Source organism: Anser brachyrhynchus (genome assembly GCF_964034855.1).
Source record: "Anser brachyrhynchus genome assembly, chromosome: 3".
Classification (NCBI taxonomy): Eukaryota; Metazoa; Chordata; class Aves; order Anseriformes; family Anatidae; genus Anser; species Anser brachyrhynchus.
This window is the reverse complement of record NC_137696.1, coordinates 92,732,654-92,758,322: the sequence shown is the minus strand read 5'-3', so window position 1 is coordinate 92,758,322 and position 25,669 is coordinate 92,732,654. Positions and strand designations below refer to the sequence as shown.

Below are 25,669 nucleotides of genomic sequence, written 5' to 3'. Positions count from 1 at the left end.
CTAGTTCTAATTTAAAATCTGCATTATTGTTGAAAGTAATTCTAGAAGAGATTTTTCCAAGTGATTCATAGCCATTGTGTTTAAAATAGTGTCTGTTTCTAGCCTGTGTGGCCTTGTTTTCCAGTGATTGCCTTTCCAGTGATTACAGTTTTTTCTGCTAGATTGAAGAATTCTGCAGTCTGTTTTCCATGCTGCACATATTTAATATGTGATGAGGTGATCCTTATCCTTTTTTGTTAGGCAATGGGTTTGTTTAAAACTGTGGAATTTTATTTAGCTGGTACTGGAGACACACAGGAAAGTTGTGAAGATGTGCAAAAAGAAAATGTGTAGCCTTTGCCTTGGAAGACCCATAGGGATGTGTCTTCAAACTTAAAAATTACCAATAATATATTTTTAAATGGGAACGACTGGGAAGGAGTTAAATGGAAGGATTATGAAACTAATCAGTTAATAGATAGGGTTAGAATGGGAGGAAGGCTTTAAAGGCATTGTTCTTGATCACAAAAGTTGTTTGAATTAAAAGAAAAAAGTATGGGAAGATTTAAGTTTCTTCGAAGCATGCTTAAGAATTATTTCACGTTATCTTCTTCTCTAATTGATTAACTGGATAATAGGTTTAAATGTGCCAAATGACAAAACCCATGGATTTTAGAGCAACTGATCTAAATTGATCTAATTAAGTTTGGTTTTTCCTCTTGTGTCACCTGTGTGAATCCTAATGATGTATAGCAGGTTGAATTAAATTGAGTTGTGCTTGTTCCTTGGGAATGGTGTTGAGAAAATCAGTAATTTCTTCAAGAAAGTTAATTAAATGAACGTACTAGGTGGGAATGGCTGGCGCATTACTGCTCCGCCTGCACCTGGTCCTTCTTGTGCCTTTAGGCAATTTGATTGCCTTTCTTGATAGCCTGAGCGCCAATTTTAACAACTTTGTTTTGTATTTGTAGACATGGTTTGAACCTGTCAAGTTCAGTAGCTGCTGAGTTTTTCTCTTAACCCTCATAATAATGATTCAGTCTTTTTAAATCTAGATTTCTCGGCTCCCCGATGTGTCTGCTGGGTAGCTGAATTCTGTCAGAAATTTCACATCCGTGGGTTCTTTGGAGTACCTTTTTTCTTAATGCCTTTTTAGCGACTGCCAAACCAGCAGTTAAAAATAACTGGTCTAGAAGAGTGTTATTTAAATCCTAAAGGTCATATTGACCAAATCTCTCTGTGATCCACATTAAACACGCTACTTTTATATTTGAGGAATACAGCGTCAACCATCCTTGACCTCAGATAGCTGAGAGAAATACCAGTATTCAGTTCAGAAAGCTCTGCAAATGGAGTTTCTTTTACCTTGTTCCTTTTTCCCTTGGTGTTGCAAAAGTATGAGAACCAGAAATAGTTGGTAAATACTACATGCATGTGCTTCTCTTTGAAATATTAGAAAAGGCGTCTTTATTCTCTGAAGCTAAAATTCGTAATTTTCTGTGAACATCTGAACTCCAGCTAAAGCCAGGTCACTCAGGCCATACTTGTACATATACGGAGAATTTTGCAAAATGCTACAGATAACATCACTTGGGGGAGGTAAGAAAACTTACCGACTTTTCAGAAGTATTGAATGAAATCTTCAAAATGATGAAAAAACATTAGTTTTAGAAAGGTTTGTTTTTAACCAGAATCGTTATAAAAATGCTCCTATTTAAGGTGTCAGATATTCATCATGCTCCTGCATCAACTATTTTTTTTTTTAGTGAAGGAAACTTCACATCTAATAAAGGATTGTGTGCTAAAAATGAACAAAGTAAGCCTGCTTGAACTTTGAAGTGGAAGTGGACTTATTTTTGTATCCTGAAAAAGAGATACTTAGACTGCGTTCATTCTGTTAACCTGTGTCCTCCACACCTTTCTGCATGGGATTTTCAAAATGTGGAGAACCAAAGCAATTTGCTGTTGCCTAAAGGAGGAGTTTCTGCTCTGGTCTTTGCCTTGTTGTGGTTATATTTGCTACTTTTATCTTGCGCTGGCAGCGGAGCTCATCCATCTTCTTTCTGAGCTGGGAGGAATTATTAAAATGGATTACACCGTTTGCTTTGGTGGAGGTACGTTTCTGCTGCCTTGGCGCACTGTGGGTGAGGTCGCAGGAGCTCCAGCAGACTCTGGGGCTGATGCTGGGTAGGTGGAGAGAAGGGGACTGAAGTGAGTTTGTCCCTGGGGCGATGAGCTTTCGAATTACCTCACCGGTTCTTTGAAGCTCTTTCCCAAGTCACAAAATGTCCTGGGTAAGTCTTGGCATTTTCCTCGTTGATGGTGAGCAAGCATTACGTAGTGAGTAAGGAGTCTGAATCCTCCCAGGGGTGGTTTGGTTTTTTCTTTTCTTCTGTGTGTAGGTATCTGTAGTTTGTGGAGAGGACTGACAACAACTCACTGATCTTGGAAATGAGAATTTTAAATTTTCAAATGTGAGCCTTATGTGCTCTCCTTGAGGGTAATTTTTAATAATTTTTAATAGTCATGTCTTCCAATGCATTTCAAAAACAATTTGGATTTACATTTTATTATACTTTGCCCGTGAGTGAAATAAAAATTTACTTTCTATAATGTGGTTGAAGAACACGAGTGGAAATCCTGATACCTGCTTCTATGCGCACAGCTGCAATGCTAGCTGTGCTTTTGCTCTCACAGCCCCATTGCAAATCTTGCCTGTCCGACAAGCAGAGGGAAGATAATCTCCTCAGGAGAGAGGAATCTGTACCCCAGTTTTAGACAAAACACGGAGATTAAAGCTCTGCACAGGCTGAATAAGCTCAAGCCTTTGTTTGGAGAAGCTGAGCAGCATTATGTCCGAACATGAAGGAACAGGACTGCCCTGCATTCCTGCTGCCGCCGCCGCCAGGCTTCATCCCCGGGGGAGCGAGCTGAGCTGTAAGTTACCAGCTGAGCTACAGGTAGGCGATGTTTTGCTTCGAGGCCTGCTGTCAGAGTCCCTTGACAGCGGTACTTTCTAGGCTGCAGGGCACTGTCCCACCACCGTGGTGGTCAGGGGGGCACGATGCCCACGGGACAGGCTTGTGAGAGCTGACAGGTGGCTGCTCGCAGCCTAAGACCCAGCAGGATGAGAGCTGCTGGATCGTCTTGAGGCAGTGGAGAGAGAACTGAAGATTATTTTAATCATGCTTTGTGTTTAGAGAACAAGATCCTGACAGTTACACATGGTCTGAAGGGGGGAAATGCATTTTGGCTGGTGCTTGAGCTCTGGCTTGTAGCAGAAGTGTGCATTTCAAGTCCTGAACTTCGGAGCTCTAAAGTAAAATATTTGTGTTGTAGTAGGAATAGTGCATCCTCGGGGAGGGAGCAAGGAAGAAGGACTTGGCTTACATTTATTTAAAAACTAAAAAATAAGCTCAGAAAAGCCATCTTTCCACTATTTGAAGCCTTTCGTGGTGTTGAAGTATTGCTGTGTGACTGGTAGCCGTATGTTGTTTGTTCACTAATGCACTGTATTCAGAAATAAAGCTTAGATTCAAATTATGATAAAGTTGAAGATAAAATGCAGATAAATGAAGGGGAAAAAAAGCCCCAACCCAGCCCGTCACTATGGCAGAGCAACCATCTGCGCTTTCTGTCTTTTCCTGTGCCAGGAACCATTAGCACCTGGATGAAGGCTGATCAGAGGTGTGTCTGCATTCGTGTTCTAGTTCATCTCAGGAGCTTGCTCTTGAGGTCAGCCTCCTGCTTGCCAGCACCCACTGCACTCCGGCTCCAGGCACACAAACGGGATTCCCCTTGGATGAAACTAAAGCAGAAAATGCTCCTTAGAAAAGCACATGATATTCCCCAGCTCTGAATTTGTGTTCACTCCAGGGGACGAGACGGGGAGCTAGTAAAGCTGAGCAGAGTTAGTAAACCCCTCAAAATTCGTGCAGTGTAGATCCTATACCCTCAGCTCTGCTTTCACTGTACAGATCTGCTCCTGTTGTACTGCGCTATTTGCTAGCACAGAGGTATGCAATGAATTTAAACTTATCTTTTGGATTTATGTCAGGACAAATAATGATTTGAAAGAATTCTCTAAATAATATGCCCTGCATTCTTGAAATATGTCCTTTTATTGAGACAGTAGATATACAAATATTTACATTTTCTTAAAAAATGCATATCTGTAATGATAATATATATTTTCTATATGTGTGTGTGTATATATAACATTGACAATATAGGGCTTCTATAGATCTTGAGCTTGAAAGCATAAGTCTTTAATTTGTACTGCTGTGAAATGTGTGTCATTTAATTCAAAATAGTGCAAGGGCTATAAAGCAGCAAAATGGAAGAAAGATGTCACTCAGAGTTAAGAATAATACCCCTGTTTTGATTTTTCATTTTGTTCCTGAGATGAAAATTAATGTCATATCATCCTACCCCCACCTCAGGGTTAAATTCCTGGCTATTTGTTAAAGAAAGGAAAGTGAAATGAAGACCATAACTACTCAAATAGTTGAAGGAAGAAAAGGGAAGGTGGTCGTGAGGAATACTTTTTATTTAGCAGAGGCCTGATTTCATTCTGTATTTAGATTTACTACCCCCTTAAAAGTCTCAAACCATCAGATTATCACAGGGTGGATGTTTTAGACGTCTGGATCAACGCTGCCCCACTTAATCTCAATGAAGATTGCGTTGGAGCAGGGCTTGGTGACCTGGTGTCTCATTTCCTAGGGAGTTTCCCAAGCTCTGGAGGTGTGTGCTCTTTGCATAAAATATGTTTCATAGCCTGAAATGTCGGCTCAGGTGTCATAGATAAATGCTCTAATCTTGGATCTGCAAAGTCAAATATAGAAGTAGCACTGGCAGCATTACAGTGATTATTCTCCTAGATTTTTTTCCAGCTATAATTGCTCAGGAAATTTTGAATTTGAAAGCACCTGAAGCATGTTTTGTGGCCAAATTTACAGTCTGACTAAAGGCTTTCTTTCACTCCACTTTTGGCCTTCTTGCCAAAATAAATAGGCCGATCTCAGCGTGTGGCCATAGTGGTTTGTCCTCTGCAGAAGCTTGTGCACAGAATTTGTAATTACACTTGAGGGTTGGTCCTGGGAGCCATGATTCTGCATGTAATATTTTCAGTTTACTTTAATATTAGATTTCCTGAGATCACGTGTGCCTTTGCTTGCTTTAGTACAACTCCTGGCCTTAAGGATGACTCTCTTGGACATCAAGAGGCAGCACTTGCATTGCCTACAGCCACGGGCCGTGCTTTGGGAAGCCTTAAAGCTACTGCAGATTGCTTCTGAAAGATGAGTGTTTTCAAAGCCCGGTCTCTTCTATAGATTTTGTGACACAAATGGACAATGAATCGTGGTTTTTGTGATAAAACTGGTTGGTAATTTTTGATCACTGTTGACTTGAGCAGAATCTTTGGCGCAGAGATGCAATTTCTTGCAGCGTTCCTGTTAAATTAATAAATAACATTTTATATGTGGCAGGGGCGGGGACTGGAGCTCTGATGATGTATTTGAGGTTTTAAAATCAGTTAGTAAAATACACCTGGACTTTGACCTCGGTCTTCTAACTTACGCCGTCCAACCGCTCTGTGAACAAGAAGTGAGCACAACGTCCTGGATCTGGGTTTCTTGTGACTCGTGGCCTGTAACAGTACAGAGCTGTGGAGCTGCATCGGAGCCCCAGAGACACCGAGCCGGCGGTAAGAAGAGCAGTCTGGCCAGTAGGAGTATGTTTGTCTCACCCTGTGGCAAACCTGGAGCCAAAATCAGCTGCGGGACTGTAATCTGTGTGGCGCTTTACCAAAGTCTGGGGGAGCCCAGGACTTTCTCAGCCCCTGCAGAAAATTAGCGTCCTACCAGAAGTCAGAGAGCTGTGGTGTGTGCAAAAGAAGGGAAAGGAGCAAACAAGAGAATTCAGCTGTGGTCAGGATGTGGCTAACGTGGAAATTGTTATGGTCTGCAGTTCTCCCTGCTGCCAAGATCCTGCTGGTACCAGTAGGAGATTTTGTCTGATTTGTTGCTATTCGGATGCCCACAGTCTTTGCAGCACTGTGGCTTCTCTGAAAATATGAACTCTTCTAGATAGTACAACAGGTAATTAAAGGTTATTTCAGATGGGTTTTATCCTTAAAACATACGTTGCACATCTTTTTTTGAGATTGAGGTAGAGTAAATAATTGTGCCATTATTGTCTTGCACTGAAATTACTGTTTGTATGCTCATGCCTCACAAGAAGGGATCTGATACTAATAATATTCCTAAGAAAACTGATAGGTTTACTGACAAAATGTTCTGTTCTGTTTCGCTTTCTCCGTGTAGCTTTGCTGTTGGTAAGACCATTAAATTGTTCTCATGCTCTTTTATGTCAAGAGAAAGCTTTCAGTCTCATCCCCCAGAACTATTTTATCAATGACATTGTTGAGCTTGGCAGTAGATTTTTCTGTCAAGGTCGAGAGATTGAGTAGAATTGAACAAGAATCTTTTTTTTTTTTTTTTTTCACTTAACTGTTTCTGAAGGGGGTTTTCTCCTGAGTTCACTGTGATCTGCAGAAGATAGTTGTTCCTGCCTATCACCTATAAAATACAGCCAGGCTTTCTGTAGGATGTACAAGCTGATATGGAAAAATGGAAAAGGAGGTTAAAGCTGTCCCTGTGAGTGTTTTTAGGAGTTAATACTGCCTGTGAAAGCATTAAGACTTCTACGCTACTCCATTTTGACTCTGTTTTTTTTGGTAGTGTTTGGCAATGTTTTCCTATTGCTGGACTTTAAAACAAATTATAATGCAAATAAGTCTCTGTTTTAGTCCTGTTATTTACATACATGTGCATACGTATTTATCAAACCAATAAAACTCCCTGCAGGTTGCCTTCTTGCTTATCTGTGTAGGGACTTATTTGCCATTCTGCACTGCGGAGAGAGGGCAACACAGCTAAAGTTCAAAACGCGACGAGACGAATGGGTCGAGGGAAGCAAGGGAAGCAGTCCCAGCTGCGTCTTGCTGCAGTGTGTGACCGCTCACCCCACGGGCTGTGTTATTAATGGGGTTAAGGTTACAATTGGGCACTTGACTTTGTTGACATCGAAGGGTTGCCTGGACTTCAAGGATTGAGGGTGACTCATCTGACAGGATAAAACGTGTGATATTGTCACTAGTTGGGTGCAGGTTTTCTTCTTCAAATGTATTTTTGTAAGAAAGTAATTAAATCCGGGAGAGTTTTTTTATTATTATTATTTATTTTTTATTTTTTGTATGAACTGGCGAATTACCAAGAATTCAAAAGCACTTAAAAGTATTTTATCAAGGGGATGAAACTCTGGGGTCCCAGTTACCTACCGTAACGTGCAGCTTCTGCAGTTCAGGCTGTGGTAGCTAATGACCGGACGTTTACATACCTAACTAGTGCTTCTGGTAGTTGCATAGCAGCATTTCGTTGAAGCATTTGGTAATCAAAGGAAGGATTTTCTTACCTCAGTGTGATTTCGTAAGCATAATCGGATTTTCTTATTCCTGCGCTGGAGCCGAGGTCTGGTTTGGCAGACTTGAGATCGGTAACTTTTGTTTCATCTCCTATGCAGAGCTCAAGGGGAGGTTGAAGTGCTCTCAGAGGAGCATAAACAAATCACGTCTCGTAGGAGGTCACCTGAAGACGAGCAACAGCTTGGCTGCATGGGGTGCGGGGTGGGGGGCGGGGAGCTCCCGCTGACCATCGGAGAGCACGCGATGAAGCAGGTGGATGGGTGGGGAAGGTTGGGAAGTGGCAGAGCCAGGAGAGAATTTAAGCCTCGACAGCTGATGGAGACGGCCGCCATCTTCAGAAAACATCTGCCCTTTCATGTGCTCGCACTTGGGAGCGCTGTTGGAGGAGGGTGTGAACAAACACCCTGCTCCGGTGTTGTCTGGAGCGGTCGAAGTCCCATGCCCTTGGCTGCCGGTTGGGGAATGGTCCCACCGGTGGGTGTCCCGCCTGTGGGGATGGCGAGCTCCGTGGGTCCCACTTGTGATAACCCCATGCACCGCTCCGGCTTGATCCACCGGCAAGTGCGCCTCTGCCTGCCCTCGTGCTCCATACACTTTGTCTTTGGGTGGCTTGTGCTGCCATTCATCTTGCTTTGAGCTCTTCATCCACTTGTTGAGCTCTGTCTTGGACTTCTCTGTGTCCCCCCACTGCCCTCTCCATGCTCTTCCTCCCTGTTTAACCCGCATTGACCCTCGCGGCTGGGCCGATTGGCCCCTTTCAGGCTCCCTTGGCCGCCGTGGCTCGCTTCTGGTGCTCTGGCTGTTCACTTCTGCTTCTGAAGTGGTGTCCAGACCATAACCGAGGAGCTTTTCCTTTAATTTAAACTTCAGCTTTATTTTTGACTGCCTTTGTTGTTTTGCTGGAATTTGACGTTGTGTTGGGGGTTTTGCTGCTTCTCCTCTTCCGGCGTGTTGCTGTTACTTGCTGCCGGTTGACAACGCTGGTGCAGATCCACTCCGGGTACTTCTTTGTTGGTCCGTCAGGCAGTTCCACGCGGGTTATTTTAATTAACAATAAGTGGGACAGAAACCTGTCTATATGTTGTTAGTAAAAACTGAAATAGGAGCAATGTACTTGACAGAAGGGTTGCTTTAGAAAGCTGGCAGAAGCGCAAGAATCACAAAGGAAATCCGCAAACATTATCTTAACACGAATCAAATTTAACTTCTCCATATCACAGTCAAAATACCACAAAGTCAGAGTCTGACAAGCTCAGAGTCGCACAGAATTCACTCTGGGTCTTGCAGATTGGTCCCACAGAGATCTCTGGTGCTGATGTTGGCTGGCGAGGAGCGCGTTTCCAAAAAGCCAAAGCCCTCACGGGGCAGCGCCTGCAGTGAAGCCGTCCCCCCAGGGCCGTCCTGCCTGCCCGACAGGAGGTCTCTCCTGTGGGTGGGCTCTGTAAAAGCAAGGGGTGGCTGTTAGATTGGGAATTCTTGATGCTAGAGTGACCCTTAGATTTTTCTGGGCTCACCAAACAAAACTTCAGAAATTTATTTATCTGTTTTTTCCCCTTCCCTTGGAAGTGGAAAAGGACCTCCCTTGGTCCTTTCTCATGGAAGTACACTGTCAAGTGCAAACGTTGTCTGGATTACCCCAGGGTTTAGTGTGAGCCAGGATCGGTATGCCAGGTACCATAACGTTTGTTGTGACTTCCAGTGGCAGATTTCCTTGTGTTGTACAGGATTTGGTTTTGTTTGTTCTGCAGTACTGAGGCTCTTGGCACTTAGTACTGCAGCTGAACGACGCTCAGCCTTTCGGAAATCTGTTAAAGTATGGATTATGTTAGGTATGCTCACTGTGATACAGGCTCTTTCAGTGGTCTCATCCTATTGTAATGGGTTACATTTTTGTTCTGTGGAAGGTGCACACATACAAAAATGGGAATTGATTAAATGGGACACAATTGAAAAAGCTTTGAGCATATTTGTTTGAAAATGGGTTTCTTGTGTGCAGCACAATGCAAGTAATGGCCTGTTTTCAGAGGTGATAAGTACGAAACAACTTCTGTTCCCGTGAAGGAAATTTCTTACCATTATTTAAATTAGCAAATCTGCTTCCTAAGACCTTGTCTTGATGCAGCAGCACTTTCAGTGTTTGCGGACGACGTGGGTGTGTGTTTTTTCAAGGCGCTGGTTCGTACTCAGACCCTCTTGTGCTTCTCAGAGCTGCGTTCCTCGAGGTGGGCAGGAAGGGAAGAGGCACGGCCAGGGAGCAAAGCGAGGAGCGCAGCTGGGCCGACCTGACCAGAGCAGGCATTAAGACACGGGAAGGTGAGATGGCTTAGGGTCGGCTGCACAGGTCTTGCACCAGGCCTGTCTAACACACTGCCTCTTCTGCTCCGTAACATTTGTTCTTCCAGGATATATTTCTGGGATCGCTTGCTATTGTACCTTCCGATTTCAGAACTTCTTTATGAACATTTCTCATAAGAAAGTGGAAAGAGAGCATGAATGTTCAAGGGTAAACTCTCTGAGAAATGATACAAAGCATTGTGTGCTTTCTTTACTGAGATCCAGGGCTTTTCGTGCATGTGTGTGTGTAATTGTGAACTGTCACGTTTACTGTGGAGAAAGTAAAAGTAGATTTCTCTTCTGCTTTAGGAATGAGGGATTGGCTTGTCTTTTCAAACAAATGTTTTGAGTTGTGAAGATAACAGCAGAGTAGGTATTATGTGAATGCTAAATACAACGTGAGTACAAATATAAAAGAGTGATTGTTATGGAAGAACTACAAAAATCAGTTTCTAATTGAAACTGAACCAATATTCAAAACCTGGTGATACGTAAATATATAAGAAAAGGAGCATGCTTTTAGAACAATTTCTTTAGCTGCTTTTTTTTCAGAATGTCTCTGTAAGTCAGAGCATGTAGCTTTGCAAGTTTTTATCCAGTAATTCTGAGGTGTGTGAACTATTGTTCTTTGTTTTATTTGCATACATCTATGAAACCTATTAGCAGTTAACCCACCACCATTAACAGCTTCAAGGCAAATTTTTCTTTAGAAGATGGCTTCATATCATGCTGTATTCTTGTCCGTTTTCTTCTTTTCTGGATTGGCAGAAGTCTTTGCTTGATACAGTTACCTTGCTGCATAAGTAGGAATAAAAGAAAAATGTAGTTTGGAATAGCTAAGCTAAGTGGTTTAGTGCAGAAAAATTTTACAGTAAGTTTAAAAAGTAAATAAATAAAGAGCGAATAGGTTTAATACTCAGCTAAACGATGCTGTTATGATTGTATTGCATGTAGCTAAAAGAAAATCTCTGTACTATATCTATTGTTCCTTTGAGTTATGCTGTTGGCAGTAGAGTGCTGAATCCTGCATAAGTTTTGATTTGTTGAAGTTTCACTTAAACAATGAGCTGGTGTCCAAAAAAGAGCTTGATTGGCAGCATTTTTCCTCCCTTTGTTCTGTCCTTGGTGGTCCTTTCTTTGTTGGTCCATAAGGCAAATCCTGGGTAGGACCTTTCTCGTGAGCCTTGTGTAACTTGCAGAATTCTGAGCAACTCTGAAACACACAATATACAAAATATACAATAACGTAGTAATTTTGCTTTTACAGTGATAATTTGCTACCAGTTTATTTTCTTTATTAGCCAACCTGATGATATACTACTGTCTGTTGTTTAATGAAGTTTTATTTTTCACCTGCCTTAATTAGTTAATTCAGCAATTAGTAGAGTGTCCTGGTATGATAAACTGTTCATAGGATAGTAAACAGGATCACATCATGCAAATGCCTACTTCTGGTGACAAGTTTGGTAAATACATTACTGCACTTTGCCTTTCTGGAGTTCATTCACCTGATGATAGCCTCTGATTTCCTTTTGAGTACTCCACAAAACCAAAATGTAGTTGTGTTGCCTTCTTTTAAAATCAATAATACTTAAGTAAAATAGTGGGATGATAACATACCAACTTTCAACTGAAGAATCCTTAGTCATACTCAATGTATTATGTAGATTTTATTTATTAATTTTGAGAAATAATATTAAATATTCTCTAAAGGAGGGAATAATAGTGTGGAAGAAGTTAGGGAAGACTGAGGGTGTTGGTTTTTGTAGTCTGGTGAGGGCAGGATAATTTTGCGTTGCAAGTTTTTTGAACTGCTGGCTACTAATGTTGAACAAGTTGAATATGATTACTAATAATTAAGGCTTTTTCCTATGGCTTGCAGCTGTCTTGTCTTTGGAGTTTAGTCCTCTTTTCTGCAGTTACAAGTAATCGGATGAAAAGCAAGGCTTTTTTTTTTCCATTTTTTTAAATTGTGTGTGTGTGTATAAAATGTAGCCCCTTTTGTATAACAGAGCAGGTGAAGGCACTTGCTTGTGGGAAGCTGCAAGCACCTGTCAGAGGACTGGAAAAAATGAGTCTGCATTTCCAAAGTGTTCAGCATGATTTCTGGAAGGCTGGGGTTATCAGAAGTGATGTTACTGCTTGGCCACTTGTGGAAATACAAAATCTGATGTTTGAAGGAATGGCTCTTGGGGTTACCAGCTTCAGACCAGGCTGACTCCTGGCTGTTGGTGAAACCTCTGTGAGTTTTCTGCTTCATGTTGGAAGAAGCCTTAGTTGTTAAGTCCAAAACGAGCTAGCAATTTATAATCACCTGCCTTAATCTTCAATGTGTGTTCAATACATATGTATAAATTCAGATGTGGAAGATTGCTAATCTTGGCCTCCTTTGTTTGGAAGCATATTTCAGGTGAGTTTGAGACTTGTCGTATTTGGTGGTGCTGCTCTCAGATGTGTTGCCTGGATATGAATAGTTTTCCTTTCTGGTATTCAGGAACAGTGTCCTCTGTCAACAGCGTAGTGAAATTTGTTGAATGTAAGTTGGATTTAGATAGAAGCACACGGAAAAAGACACTAATAACGAATGGTCTGTAGTGAGCAAATGTGTATACTTTATGGGCAAAATAGGATTTGTCATTCATTTCCATTCAAATCTGTAGTTTTCCCAGTTTGTATTCTGTGATACATATGTTTCAATCACTAAGACATTCTTTCATTTTCAATAAAGTGCTGTTGCCTTTTTCTAAAGGACTTGTCCCAGGGAGTTAAACTCGTACTGTTTTGTTTATGCTCATCTCAAACTGCTGAGCTGCAAACTGGCTATGCAAGAGCTGGTTCAGGAACAGACTTCATGCAGCAGTCTCAAGGGCAGGGGCATCTACATCAGATGGGAAGGCAGATAGTAGATCAGGTATGGCCTGATAGGTTTCAGCTTCCAATTACAATGTGCTGCCAGAAGCCTGTCAGAGCCCTAACTAATAGAGACATGGAGTGGTGCTGAAAAGGGAATGTTACAGCCACTGGTTTTGGGCTGCTTTGCAGGCAGAAGATTGTATTTCTTAAAAGTAATTATGTCATGAATAACTACTACATTTTCATTTAGATGCATTCAGCCATTGGGTTCTGACATGCTCGCAAAGCCTCAAGTATTTTTCTTAAATTTTGCTGGCTGTGGTGGAATTCACTTGTTGCTCTGTCTTTCAAGAGGACTTTTTAAGCTCACGACATTCCCCTATCATTACTTGTTAATAAAGCATGAAGTAGGCTTAAGAACATGCAAGAATGCAAAAGCCCATGCCAGCGAACAAAGGAGAAGCCTCCAGATACCAGCTGGAGGGATTGGATTCACATCGCAGCAGAAATGTTGGCAGCGATGTCCGGGTTTTTTCCTTGTGCAGCCCGGTTGTGTCCAGAGAGCTGGCCATGCTGCCTTGTTTTTAGTGGCTGTGCGGCATATTTCTCAGGTTCCAATTTGAAGTAGCATTTTAAAAGAAAATGATAGGCATTTCTTAAAAGAAAATGATAGGCTTGTGAAGAAATGAAGGCCTGGCTGTATTCAGAAATAAACTCTGACGTTTAGCAGCTACACCCATCGTGGCACTGGTACTCAGAGGCCAGGCCCCGCTGGAAAAAGGTAACCCCAGAGCTGTGGTGTATCTGGGGCCTGATTTACAGTATCCGAAAGTGAAGAAGAATAGCCAAGAGCCAGCTGCCAGTGACTGCAGATGTTATTTTACAGGATGTGTCCTGTGCTGCTAGCAGCACGTGCTAAGGATGATTGGGGCTTGCAGCGGTTGTGGGAGGCAATAGAAGCGAATGGGATGCTTGAGGGGTAGCACAGCAACTTTCTGTGGGCAGCTAAAAGAAGTTAATGTGCTCCAAAAAAGTAAAATGCAAAGTTTCCTGTATTAAATAATTGCTTTTTAACTAGCATGAATTGCATGAATAGAATACACTAGAAACATATGTTTAAATCTTTACCTTCATACATCCTGAACTGCATGTGGGGAGGGAAAGTTAACTGAGTAATTGAGTACATTTGAACAGATCAGTGCTGAATGAAGAACTCAGTAACAATTTTTTTCAAAGTCTCTTCATTTAAAGAAAGTTTGACTTTGCACTCCGAGGTCTTTGCTCTAGAATTACTTTAAATACTCTGCCATTTAAGACTGAAGTTAATAGCAGATCGCTGTGTGCTTTGACAACTTAACTGGTGTTGAGACCAGCAGCATTCCCCAGGCGATCGCAGCATGGCTTTGCTTTCTCTTCAGACCTTTCTGAATTCCTTGGAGGCAGCAAAAAGCCGGTCATGGGAAGCATGTTCTGACAAATCCTCTGTGAGACGAGAGTGTCCTTTTCTGCTTGCAGCTGTACTTCCTGGTGGGACGATGTTTTCCTTTCCTTGCTACTGTTTGTGACAAAGGGATCTGCAACCTCTTCACTGGTTGTGAGAAATTGTGCAGCTCCTTTCTCCTTCAGATGCAAGGAATAGGAAAATGGGGAATGTTTCCCATCTAAGGGTTTTGCTGCTTTGCTGCTGGTGTTTTCATTCCTGCTTGGCAGGCTCATTTGATTTGTGCTGGGAGGGGCAAGTTACACCTTAGTGATGTGAGGAACTTTTTACAAATTTAGGGATCACTAAAACATGTCACAGGTACGTGAATCAGTTGTGGAGGGGAATGAGAAATGGCCAAAAGTGAGCCTTTCAAGCTGCTTGGACTCCCTATTCCCATTAGGGTAAGGACTCTAAAGCAGGTTTCAAAAAAAAGGACGAATTCAGCATATTTAAAATGGCACTGTTAGCCATTCACAATGTGCCAGTCCTGGCAGCTTTCCTGGTTGGTTCAATGAGCTTTGCACACAATCAAATACTCTTTTTAATTGGGAACTTACTTAGCTGCATAGCTTGAGGAGCCTAAGGTTTGAATGACTTGGCCTTCGCATCTGTTTCACTTGTGTGGCATAGATTCCATTTAATCTAAAACTAATTTCATGTCATATTTTAACAGAAAAAAAGGTCAAGAGGCAGGGTTTTAATGTTGCTTTATTGGAGGCCAGTGTCTCAAAAGCTAATAATGTGATAAATCAATATATTTATCTATTGGGAATATGTAGTAAGTGTTATTTAAAAGCCACGTGCCCAGCGATGTGAAAAGTGAGTGCACATTCACTTGTCTCAAATAACAGGAGACTACATTGCTGCTCACCTGCCTGGACATATGCCCATTACAGAAATTTCGGTGTTTGCACACTGAATCAGGTACAGGCATTTGTTAGTCCCATGAGTATGTATGTGTCCATATGGGTGCATGTAAGCACTAAGACTGCTTGTACACAGACTTAGCTTTGAGTCTGTCTTGTACTTCTGTTTTGATCATGAGATTGCCCAATTTCCCCAACTTGTAAACCAAAAGGGGGACCTAAGAGCTGTAGAGAGTAGTCTGTGGACCACCCAGAAATTATCTGTCCTTGAATCTTCTTCATACCCCGGTCCAAGGGAGGAGTCCTCTGTAAGTGAAGTGTCACAGGATGGAAGAAGGCTGGAAGAATTTGTCCTGACAGGCTGGCTCCTGTCTGTGCTCTGGCTACTTCCACCCTGAATAACAGAAGTAAACATAATAAGCTAAAGTCTGTGTAGTAAATCCTGATAGCTTACTACATTTATATACAAAATGTTTTTCTTAAATTTTATATATATATCTTTTGTTACAGGAAATACTGGATAGATCCCACAATGGAGGACGGGAAGCCCGTTTGGGCTCCACACCCAACTGATGGGTTTCAGATGGGCATGATTGCGGACATTGGTACTGACAACTTAACTATTGAGCCTCTGAATCAGAAAGGCAAGGTAAGTGTCTGACAAGTGAGAAAAACCTTACAAAAATATTTTACCTGTAGGCCAAATTTTTGCAGATATCCACGATTACATGCAGGCTGAATGAGTGGGGGAAAAAAATTCTGCTCTGTTGTTTGGCGAAGGAACTTTGTTTAGCTTTAACTTGCCTTGCAAATGAAATATCCCGCTGATAAGAAGCACATGCTTTCTGTCAATTATCTGCATGTGGGTACGTGCTCATGAAAGAGAAGACAACTGAATCTCCATAGCCATTTGTTTCAATACTGTATACTTTATTTTTCTAAATTTGAAACTGTTGAGGGTCTGTTGTTGAGATTAGCTTCTCTCTTCTGCCTTAGATGCACAGAGACTCCTATAGTAGTGTCCTAGGCTCTATCTTAGATTAGACACATTTCTGTTAGACTACTGATTGAGTGGTGAATCCTCTTACTTCAAGTACTTTGAAACAAGAATGTCAAACAAAGGTCCCATGGAATTGCTACAGCAAGTTAAAGGCAAAATAAAGGCAGCTTTTAAAGTGAAGTCATAATTAGTGTGTTCAAACTGCTTCGTTTATCATGACATCTTTTGGATTTAGCACATCTTAATTAAATGTCAGTTTTTACAGGAAGTGCCTTGTAACTATTAATTATCCTAATTCAGATGGTCAGCATCTTGGGTTTTACTTGCTGGAATAAGATTATACACCATTTTAAAAGTTGTAATTTGGTCTTTGTGAATATGTGATATGCTGGTTCTAACAATTTTGTACTTTTGTAACTTCAGATATGGAAAGGCAAATTTATTTTAGTAAAACTTTTTTTTCTTCATGTCTACAATAATAGAGAATGCTTTGTCACAGATCAAAAGGTTATGCAGCAGTTCTTCCTTTGGGAGGAATGTTTATAGACTTTTTTTTTTAAGTCTTGTAGAGGAAGTTGATTTTTCTTTCGTTAGAAATGAAAAGATCTGATATCTGCGTCTGTGAGATAAGGTCTTTTGGTTTAGTAATAGTATGCATTCTTCAGTCTGTGAAAGAACAAAATTATTCAGACAAAAATATATTAAAAATTCTAAACCCATGATCTTTTACTGACTTAACTGATGTTGACCCCCAGTGCTATTTCTGTTTATATCCCCAAGTGGTTCTGATGTGATAAGAGCAAAAGTTCATATATTAGAAACAGAAACAGATGATAAGGAGATTCTTGAATCACTATTTATTTCTAATATATGTGCCTTCCTCTAACCTCCTTTTTTTTTTTTTTTTAATAAAACCAAAAAAAATTACCCTAAAATACTGATATTTTTGGTTGGTGTTTGAGTGAACAATCTGTGTCATCTAGAAAGTTTGTCACTCTGTTTATGGCTGTCTTGAATTAAGCAAATCAGTTAAGGGCTTACAGCTCATTTCTGTAAGGGACTGAACACTTCACAGTTAGGTGTTTAAATCCACCAGAGATTATGGTCCTCTATTTCTAACTATCAAACTTCCTTATATTAATAGAATGGAGTAAAACATTTTGCTGATTACCTTCTCAGTCTTTTCAAGGTGTCATTGATTTCCTTTTGTAGTGAAATGTTTCTCATTGCTTCTTGACTTTTTGTGCATTTAGACCATTAATTTGAAGCGCTCAGCATTTATACCCATTATTATCAACTTTGTTTACTCCAAATGACAGTTCAAAAGTGCTCTTCAGTAAGAAGGAGTGATCTAGCAGCTCCAGAGTTGCCCACGATAATTACAGGGAGGCGATGAGTAATTCGATCTTGTAAACATACCCGGGCAGTGTAACTTATTATTATTTTTTAATCTGGGTCATTAGCATGTCATATGTACTCCCTGTAGAGGCTGGTACCTTACCGGAGATCACAGACTGAAAAGGAAATGTGTGTATGTGTATTTCTTGATTGTTGCCTTTTATACCACTTAATGGTTAATTAAAATAAGTTGTTAATAACTGCAGTAAATGCTGCAAGGCAGCAGTTTCACGCTGTCGCAAAGTCTTCCCTCCCTTCCCTGCCCGTAGCTAGCTGTGGCGTGGCAGCGCGGCACCCTCTCAGCTGTGCTGGCAAGCTGATGTGGCACAGCAAACTAGGTCAGAGAATGGATCCACCTTAACAGTGAAGACATGGAAAATTTTAAGGATGGCAGCAAGCAGCAGCAAGAGGAAGGAAGAAGGCAAGCATGGTCAAAGATTTCTTCGTGTTGTGAAACCAAGTTACCCAGTCCAGACTGGGCGAAGGTAGTTGGCCAGCATACCGATTTACTTACAAAGCAGCAATAGCATTTTTGGGTACCACAGCCCATCCAGAGTTAACAAGAGCATTTACATGTCTGTGCCAAAGCTGGATGTCTGAAGAGAGGTGGGGATCTGAGTCACCGAGACTGCGTTGTATAGGAAGGAGTAATGCAAGCGCTGAGAGGTTGTTACCAGAACAGGGGATGTGTTATGTGACAGAGTTGCTCCCAAAAGCATGGGCTTGCAAGGCTGAAATGCCACAACTATGAAGAAAATGGGGAAACTGGAGAGTGGTTTGCTAATGAGCCTTGTCCCTCTTAGGGACGGAGCACTGCCCTGAGGATGAGCTCTGCATCTGAGCAGAGAAAGGGGGCTCAGCCCAGCAGCTACGTCCTGCCAGCAGTCCCACGATGGTGTGCCAGGAAGAAGGTGGATAGAAAGACAGCCAGTTGTTAGACTCAGCTGGTGTTGCATTCACACGTCTTTTACTCAGAATGTACTTTTTGGAACTTATCAGAAATCCCAACCTCGAGAAAATAGCTTTTATGTTGTATTGCTTGATGCTACAACAGGGAGAAGGCAGATCCCAGTGAAATTGTCAAATGGGGAATTTATTCTTTTCCTGGAGGTAGCAAATCTGAATTTAGTGACTAGGGAGAGATACACCGTGAGATGCCTTTCTGGGACCCTTGTGGTACAGAGGCACAGGGGGTGGCTAATGAGTTTCTCTAGTGATCAGTTCCTAGCAGTACTGGGGAGGCAAATATTGCTGCAGACACCAGTCCATACCCCTGCTGCAGTCACCTGAGAAGCACTTTATGGCTCTGAGAAAGGCTCTGAGGGGTCCCGGAAAGCTGTTCCGGTATGTTCTGAATAACCAGCACGGCATTTCCCCAGGTTAAGTATAAATAAATAAATGTATTCTGAAAGTAAGGATCAGAATGTCCAAAGTTCAGTGTTCCCAAGCAAAGGCAGTATTTTAGCAGTGAGTGCTGCTTGCTTGAGCAAAAGAGACAGGTTCTTGTCCATCATAAGAACAGTTTGTGTTGCTTTAGGCTGTTCTGTAGAATGCAGCTGAGAGTAGGGATGTCTCTGTGTCTGTATCTAGAAGATACAAAGGAAGGCACGGTTACACATATTTTATTACATGGTAGAAAGAAGATCCTGCTTGAACGGAAAGGTATCTTTTTTCACTCATCTTGTTTCTGGGAGAATAGTTAAGATTGCCATTGGATTTCAAGGGCTGCTTCATTACAAAAAGGAAAAAAGAAAAAAACCACCAACCCACAAACCCTCTGTTTTGCCTCCTGAGACCACTTTCATAAGTGGTTCATAAGATCAGTATCCTGTCCATTTTTTAGAATGAGATCGTCCTAAGCTATGTCTTAATGTAAATGTCTTTGACCAAATATGCCTGAAGTGTTTTCTTCTTACAGTCAATGTGTTTCAAAATATGGGGCAAGTAAATAATCGCTTTGGATAATTTTTAAATGGCGGATATGAAATAGCTTGCCCATTTTTCTGTTTAATATATTAAATTTTAGTAGTATTTGGCAATATTCAAAGCCCTACACATCTAGGTAATGTATTACCTATATGATAAGTAATCACCTTAAACATAAAGCAGTAGAGTAACTGGGACAGGAGTAAAATTCTTGGTTGATATAGTTTAAACGAGGCTTCATGTTCACGTCTGATCTAAAAAAGTCCATCAGAAAAACAGTTGCTAAGTTGTTTTTACATTGCCTATTTGTTTTATGACTCATGAAATAGTTAATGTGATACTGTACTAAATTACAGAAGGTAGGAAGGACTAGAAGAAGGACATCTGATTTGTCACAAGCTGACTGTCCCTGCAGCATATCTAACATTGCAATTCCTAGCAATCATTTCACAATTCCCATTGTGTGAAAAAATGAAGGAAGACGTAACCAGTATCAGTTTTCCTTAATTTTTCACTGAGCTTTATCTTTGATCAGAAGGCTGAGTGGTGAGGACAGTGAAAAGGCTCTTCCTTCCTCTTCTGAGGTATAGCTGGGTTTAGATCCATGAAATGTTGGTGTCAAAACTTTGTGAAGAGTGTTACAGAACAGCTGTACATCATGTTCACGCTTTTGGAAAAAAATAAGTAAATATGTATTTGTTAGTGGTTAAACTTGAGTTACACGTCAGCAAGCAAGAAAAACTGAACTCAGATTTTTGTGAAGTAAGTCAAGCTTTTTTTTTTAAGCTTTTCCACTTCTGCATGCAGAATGAACTGAGTACATGGGGAAATTGTTGTTCAAATATGACTTTATGCAATGCAAACCACCTTTATTGTTGACAAACTTGGGGAGAAAATTATGGTGAGATGTTCCAACTGCAATGTTTTGAGAGGGAGGGAAAGAGGGGGCTCTCTACCCTGCTAAACTTGCAGGTAGGTAATGTTCAGATCCCCTGCAGCTCCAGCATGAAGGATATTGTGGAGGAGGTTGGTCTGACAGATGTTCAGTAGTTCCAAAGTCACCATGCAGATGCTTTTCCCTTACAAAAGCTTTTTATGCACTTTTTTTTTTCTGCATTGAATCTTGATAAGGAGATGGCAAAGTATAATTTATGACTATAATTAGCATATAGTATGGTAACTTTGTAGGGAAGGGATATTACAGACTTAATGTTTTCCAACCAGCAACAATTATTTTGGCTCAGGGATGTTTTTAATCCTTGCCACTTTAAAGGGAGTTGGAATTTGTGGCTGTTCACAGTGGTCTAAGTTGCAAAATCACATTTATTGTGTCTTTTGTACGGAAGCAAAGATGAAAAAAGTTACTGTATTTCTTCTAAACATCCATGTGAGATGCTTCTCATGGTACTGTCTTGCTGGGTACGATGTTAATTAAGCAAGCAAACTTGCTTATTTATTAGGGTCATTCTTTTAGATGTAGTTGGTTGTCTTTTAAACTAGTAGAGAAAGAATTAAGTAGGCTTCTTGTCTTCATTTCCATGGGGAAAAGGCCTGTAGCAGCATGGCAGCTCTGTCACGTTTAATTGGTACAACAAGGTTTTTGTTCATTCCTAGGTAGCTCAGACGAGCTATTACTACTGTAAATAAGAAGTATAATTAAAAGCCTAGTTCTTACAATATTCAGTAGCTTTGTGCAGATGCTGTAATACAGTTCTGCAAGCTTTTTTTTTTAAAAAAAAAAGTTATAGGATATTTCTTCATCTTTACAATATAAATTACGATTTCTAAAGAACAGAGGATAAACAAAGTTGGGTTTGTTATTAATTTTTCCAGTTGGATATGAGCAGTTGCTAAATGGCTGTTTTGTGTTACTGGAGTACAAGGGTTGAAGGAAAGTCTTGTTTTACTTTAGTACTGGTTTGTTGAAGGCAAAAAAAAAAAAAAAAAAGAAAACACCCAAAGCTACAGAATTTGGAGATATAGAGAATATTATATATTGAATATTTATGTTTTAAGTGAGAATGTTTTAAAACAAGATATGATGATGACAATACAGTCCTTTCACTGAACTAATAATTTGTTTTTTGTTATCTTTGCTTCTTTGCAAAGCTGAGGAAATTGTGTGTCCTTCATAGTTCTGTTCCCTTTGCAGTATTCTTGTTTTTCTAATCTTCATTTTTGGTGTTGTCTGTTGTTACATGCCAATGGCTATGTGCAATTTTCAAAATGCATCAAATATTTTTACAATAAGAATATATATTATAGTAATTGGTTTTTGTAATGTAGTGCAAATGCTGCTGTTCCTATCTGCACCTGGTAGCTCAGTAACATTTCCAGTGCCGAGATATAAAGCTAGAAACTTCATTTTTCACTATGCATGATGATGGTGCATTTAGTTGCAACCTGACATAAGACATCTTTGAACTCTCTATTTTTATGGAATGACAACAATTTTAGTATTTTTCATCTAACAGACTTTCCAGGCTGCTATCAATCAAGTGTTTCCTGCTGAAGAGGACAGCAAAAAGGACGTGGAAGATAATTGTGAGTTATGAATTTTAAAATAAATTATCCATTTGAAAAAAATTGTATGGGAAAGAATATTGTTTCTTTACAAGCTCCCTGTTTTTTTTTCTTATAGTCCTTTTGTTTTCTTTGCTTGAGTTTGTGTATGAAATTTACTAGTCCTCGAAACTTATTAAAGTAAGCCTGTTTTAAATATCATTTATTGTGTTTTTTAATTTTCAGCTGAACACTTTAGAGGAATTCATGATTACATGAGTTATTCCCACATACAGCTGTTACTTGACTAATTCATATATATATATATATATAAGGTGCTATTTACCTGCATTTTGATCAACTGAATTGAGCATTTTGACGCTAACTGAATCTCTCAGCAAAAGAATGAGCTGCCTTATCAGCAGCTCTATTGTACTGTGTTTTCCTGCATGCGACCCACTTCTCAGATAGCATTCCTGTGGAAGTATAAGTAGTTGAAAATAAATTTTAAGATAACATTTCTAAAACTGGAAACAGGAATATGGACCCCCTAAGGCCATTGGAAAGGGAAATAGGTTATAGTGAATTAGACAAGAGGGCTGCTGGAGAAGGACCTTTGAAGTGAACTTGTAATAAAGTGAACTTGTAAAAAAATGAAGTGTAATACATGTTGTGTTGTGAGGTTTTATGGTTAAATAATGTTTGTTTATAGTTAGATCTGTGGAACAAATCGAGTATGCAAATCTAGGGTGAGGGGAGAGAGTACCAAGATGAGTGAGAAAGGACCAGCTTTTATAGAACTGTTAAAATATTTTGCTGCTGTTGCTGTTTGTGAGCAAATCTATTCACAGAGACTATCCTATCTTGAAGATCTAGTGAAGGAAATTCTTTTAAATATTTCCAATGGGGATTACTGGTTGGCCAAAATGCTAGTAACTTTGTAAATGGTGGGCAAAAGTAGCTTCCGTTGTTCTTCCTCTAAAATAAATAGCAGGTAGGACTTTGAAAGTTGTTGATGATTTAAGAACCAAGATTTATATCGTGGAACAGGGGGATGGTATTTGTATCCCATGGCAGGAAGTACAGATGTTAAAACTGCTCTGTAAGGAACAAGCAAAAGCTTGTGGCAAGGCTTGAGGCTTCTGATTGTACTTAAATGGCGCAGTGTTGTCAGAGGTGGAACCAAGCTGGCAGCTTTGTTTCCAGTTGCTGATGTTTGTACCTGTCTTCTCTGCACATGATGATTGTTAGGGAAATGCATTTAATGTGTGCATCTGTCACAGCAGCGTTACTGAGATGTCCTGGCACCTCAGCGTCCTAGTCAGGGAACTGAAATTTGGAATGAGATACTGGAAGTCATTCGAGATTTTAGCAAAGTGCTATTCAATTAAGTTAAAACAGTCATCCTATGGGAGAGAATGTCTTCTTTGGCTTACTGGCTAAAATATAAAACTTAAAAATATTTTGTCCAGCAATCCCTTCTGTTTCAAATATTATTTTGAGACTTTTCCAATATATTTCCACTTTTTGCTCCACACTTGATGTTCATCTCTAGCATGTGTGAAACCAAGTTCAGTTTCCTTCTCTCACAGAGAGGATTTGTGCTGATCATCACAGATCTTTAAGAATAATTATTATATAAATATAATTCACTTTACAAACTACTGGGTGTTTTCCATCTCTCCTTATAATAAAGCTTTGAGAAATCCTGAAGGTCTAGTTAATAATACACTTACCATTCCAACCTATGCTTAGTGATTAACTCCTTCCTAGGGTGTAATTTGCTAAGTATTGCTTTTTTTTTTTTTTTGCCCCTACTCTTGGTCTTCTACATCCCAAATGCACTGGCTGCAAGAAAGACTTTTTGAGAATCTAGCCCTTCCTCAAACATGAATTTAAAGTAAATATTGCAAATGGTACAGAGACAAAGGATTTACCTTTCCTTGTGATTCACACTCCTCTTCCACTCCCTCACACTTAGGTTTGGAGGTCTGTCACCATAAGGGGACAAAAAAAAAAACAGAACTTGATTTTGAGGTGAAACGAGTTTTAAAAAGAAAAGGGGGGCAGGTTATCAGGTAAGAATTGTAAAAAATAAAATAAAATTCTGCAGACTCAGGAGAGCCGGTGTGTGTAAATTTGGCATTGGTTTTTCCTGACTAAGTGCTTGACTTGATGACTTCTGTGAACTTTGTGTGTGTGTATGCAAATAAATACGTGGACTATTAAATGCACATACACTGGTTATATTTATTAATGAGCCATATGAATATGCAGAATTCTCCCTCTGGTTACTTCCTGTGGCTCTGGATATGAATGCCACTTTTAAGGGATTTATTCTAAAGAAGATAGATTTTGAAATTGCAGACTTAAGCCTTAGTCTTGTCTTGAGGCAGCAATGTTTCCCCTGGAGCAGGCTCCTGTTCTGCACCGAGTCTGCAGGCACAGTGCCTTTAACAGGGCTGGAAACCTTGTGCTAAGAGAATACTGGGGGCATGTTAAAATTCGGGGTCCTATGTTGACTGGATAATTATCAGGTTTTTATTAGAATGCCTATTTCCTTTAAAATATACTTCACACCCCCAGAGGTTCTTATGAAGATGCAATCAAGGGAGAGGATTGTTTCTTTTGAATTTTAAGGGTATGAAGACAATTAGTAGCTTCTCAACTCAACAGTGAGAATTCAAATGATACACATTTAGTCACCTAGGGAAGGAAGTACTGCTATTCAGTGGAGCTACACAAGCCAGAGGGAGGCTGCAAACCACTGCAGAAGCTGCTTTTGCTTCAGGCTGGTCTGGTGCATATGGCGTGAGGCAGAGCTACTCCCTGTCCTTCTGCCGAAGGAACGGTATAGGATGGAAAAAGACAACACACGTGCTCTTGAGATGCTCCCATTATCTTTTGTCAGTACCTTTCGGGTCAGCAGGAGGAGGGTGGAGAGAGAAGTTAAACTCCTTGCTGGGCTTCAGGCTTCCTTGCTGGGTGAGGTGTCTGGGAAGATGTACTTCAGGCAATAAGAGTTGGCACTCTCTCTTGCACATCTGTGGCAATGAGCTAGAACATTTTTCTCTGCTGGGGCCCCTGAGGAAGGGCATTGGTGGTCCCATGCGGCCCAAATTCAGAAATGATACCAGCTTTCTACACTTCACTGGTCATTGTGCACTGACCATTCATATATTGCCCTCATGTGAGGTAGGGGGTACCATTAAGTGCTTATTCCATCTACAACTTAAGTGCCACTAATCTGTAAGGTTTACCAGTATGGCAGTCAGTCAGTTGTAACAAGACAAAATAGTGTCGTGCACTTAAATTTTAGGCAGATAGAGGATTCGGCATATTTGAATATCGAGGCTGTGTAATAAGTAGTGCCTTCACTTCTCTCTAATTAAGGCTGCCAACACCTTCTGGTGTCTTAAACATCTTGTTTCTGAAAACAAGGCCTAGATTTGCCAGCACGTTGAAACTGTGTGTGTGTGCCTGCTCTCTGCCTTGGGTTGCCTTTGCTAACATGTTGGCAAAGTTAGTTTAGCTATTTTACATTAACAGGGTAAGAAAATAGCTTGGTTTTGTTAACATCCTTTCCCCCCCGATAGTTTGTTTGAGGAGGCCTAGTAGCAACAAGATGGTGTTACCCTGTGGATGTTGTAGAGAGGAGCTGGAAGGGAACATCATTGGTTTTACGGATTTTGATAGGCACTGGTTTCCACACTCGTGGGACAGAATGGAGGGAAACACACCGTGTTCGTCTGGAAGGACATTAAAAAGGACCTTAAAACTGACAATTTATACCGAGCACAATGTGTTGAGGCTCCCGTCATCTAATTCTTCGTTCAGCA

General features: G+C 40.5%; 1 protein-coding gene across 8 annotated transcripts in view; it reads left to right on the top strand.

The window, feature by feature from the left end:
- The window catches only part of MYO6 (myosin VI), a 106,420-nt gene that overhangs the window by 13,863 nt on the left and 66,888 nt on the right, over positions 1 to 25,669 (top strand). For 4 of the 8 annotated variants that reach the window (XM_080583754.1, XM_080583751.1, XM_080583755.1 and 1 more), the window contains exons 2-3: positions 15,515 to 15,653; positions 21,803 to 21,872. In XM_080583754.1, the coding sequence (XP_080439880.1) occupies positions 15,537 to 15,653; positions 21,803 to 21,872 (187 nt within the window). In that variant the 5' untranslated portion in view covers positions 15,515 to 15,536. Of the gene's footprint in view, positions 1 to 1,760; positions 2,094 to 2,368; positions 2,940 to 9,683; positions 9,782 to 15,514; positions 15,654 to 21,802; positions 21,873 to 25,669 lie in introns of those variants that run through there. The other 4 variants (XM_080583752.1, XM_080583749.1, XM_080583750.1 and 1 more) reach the window with 3 other exon arrangements.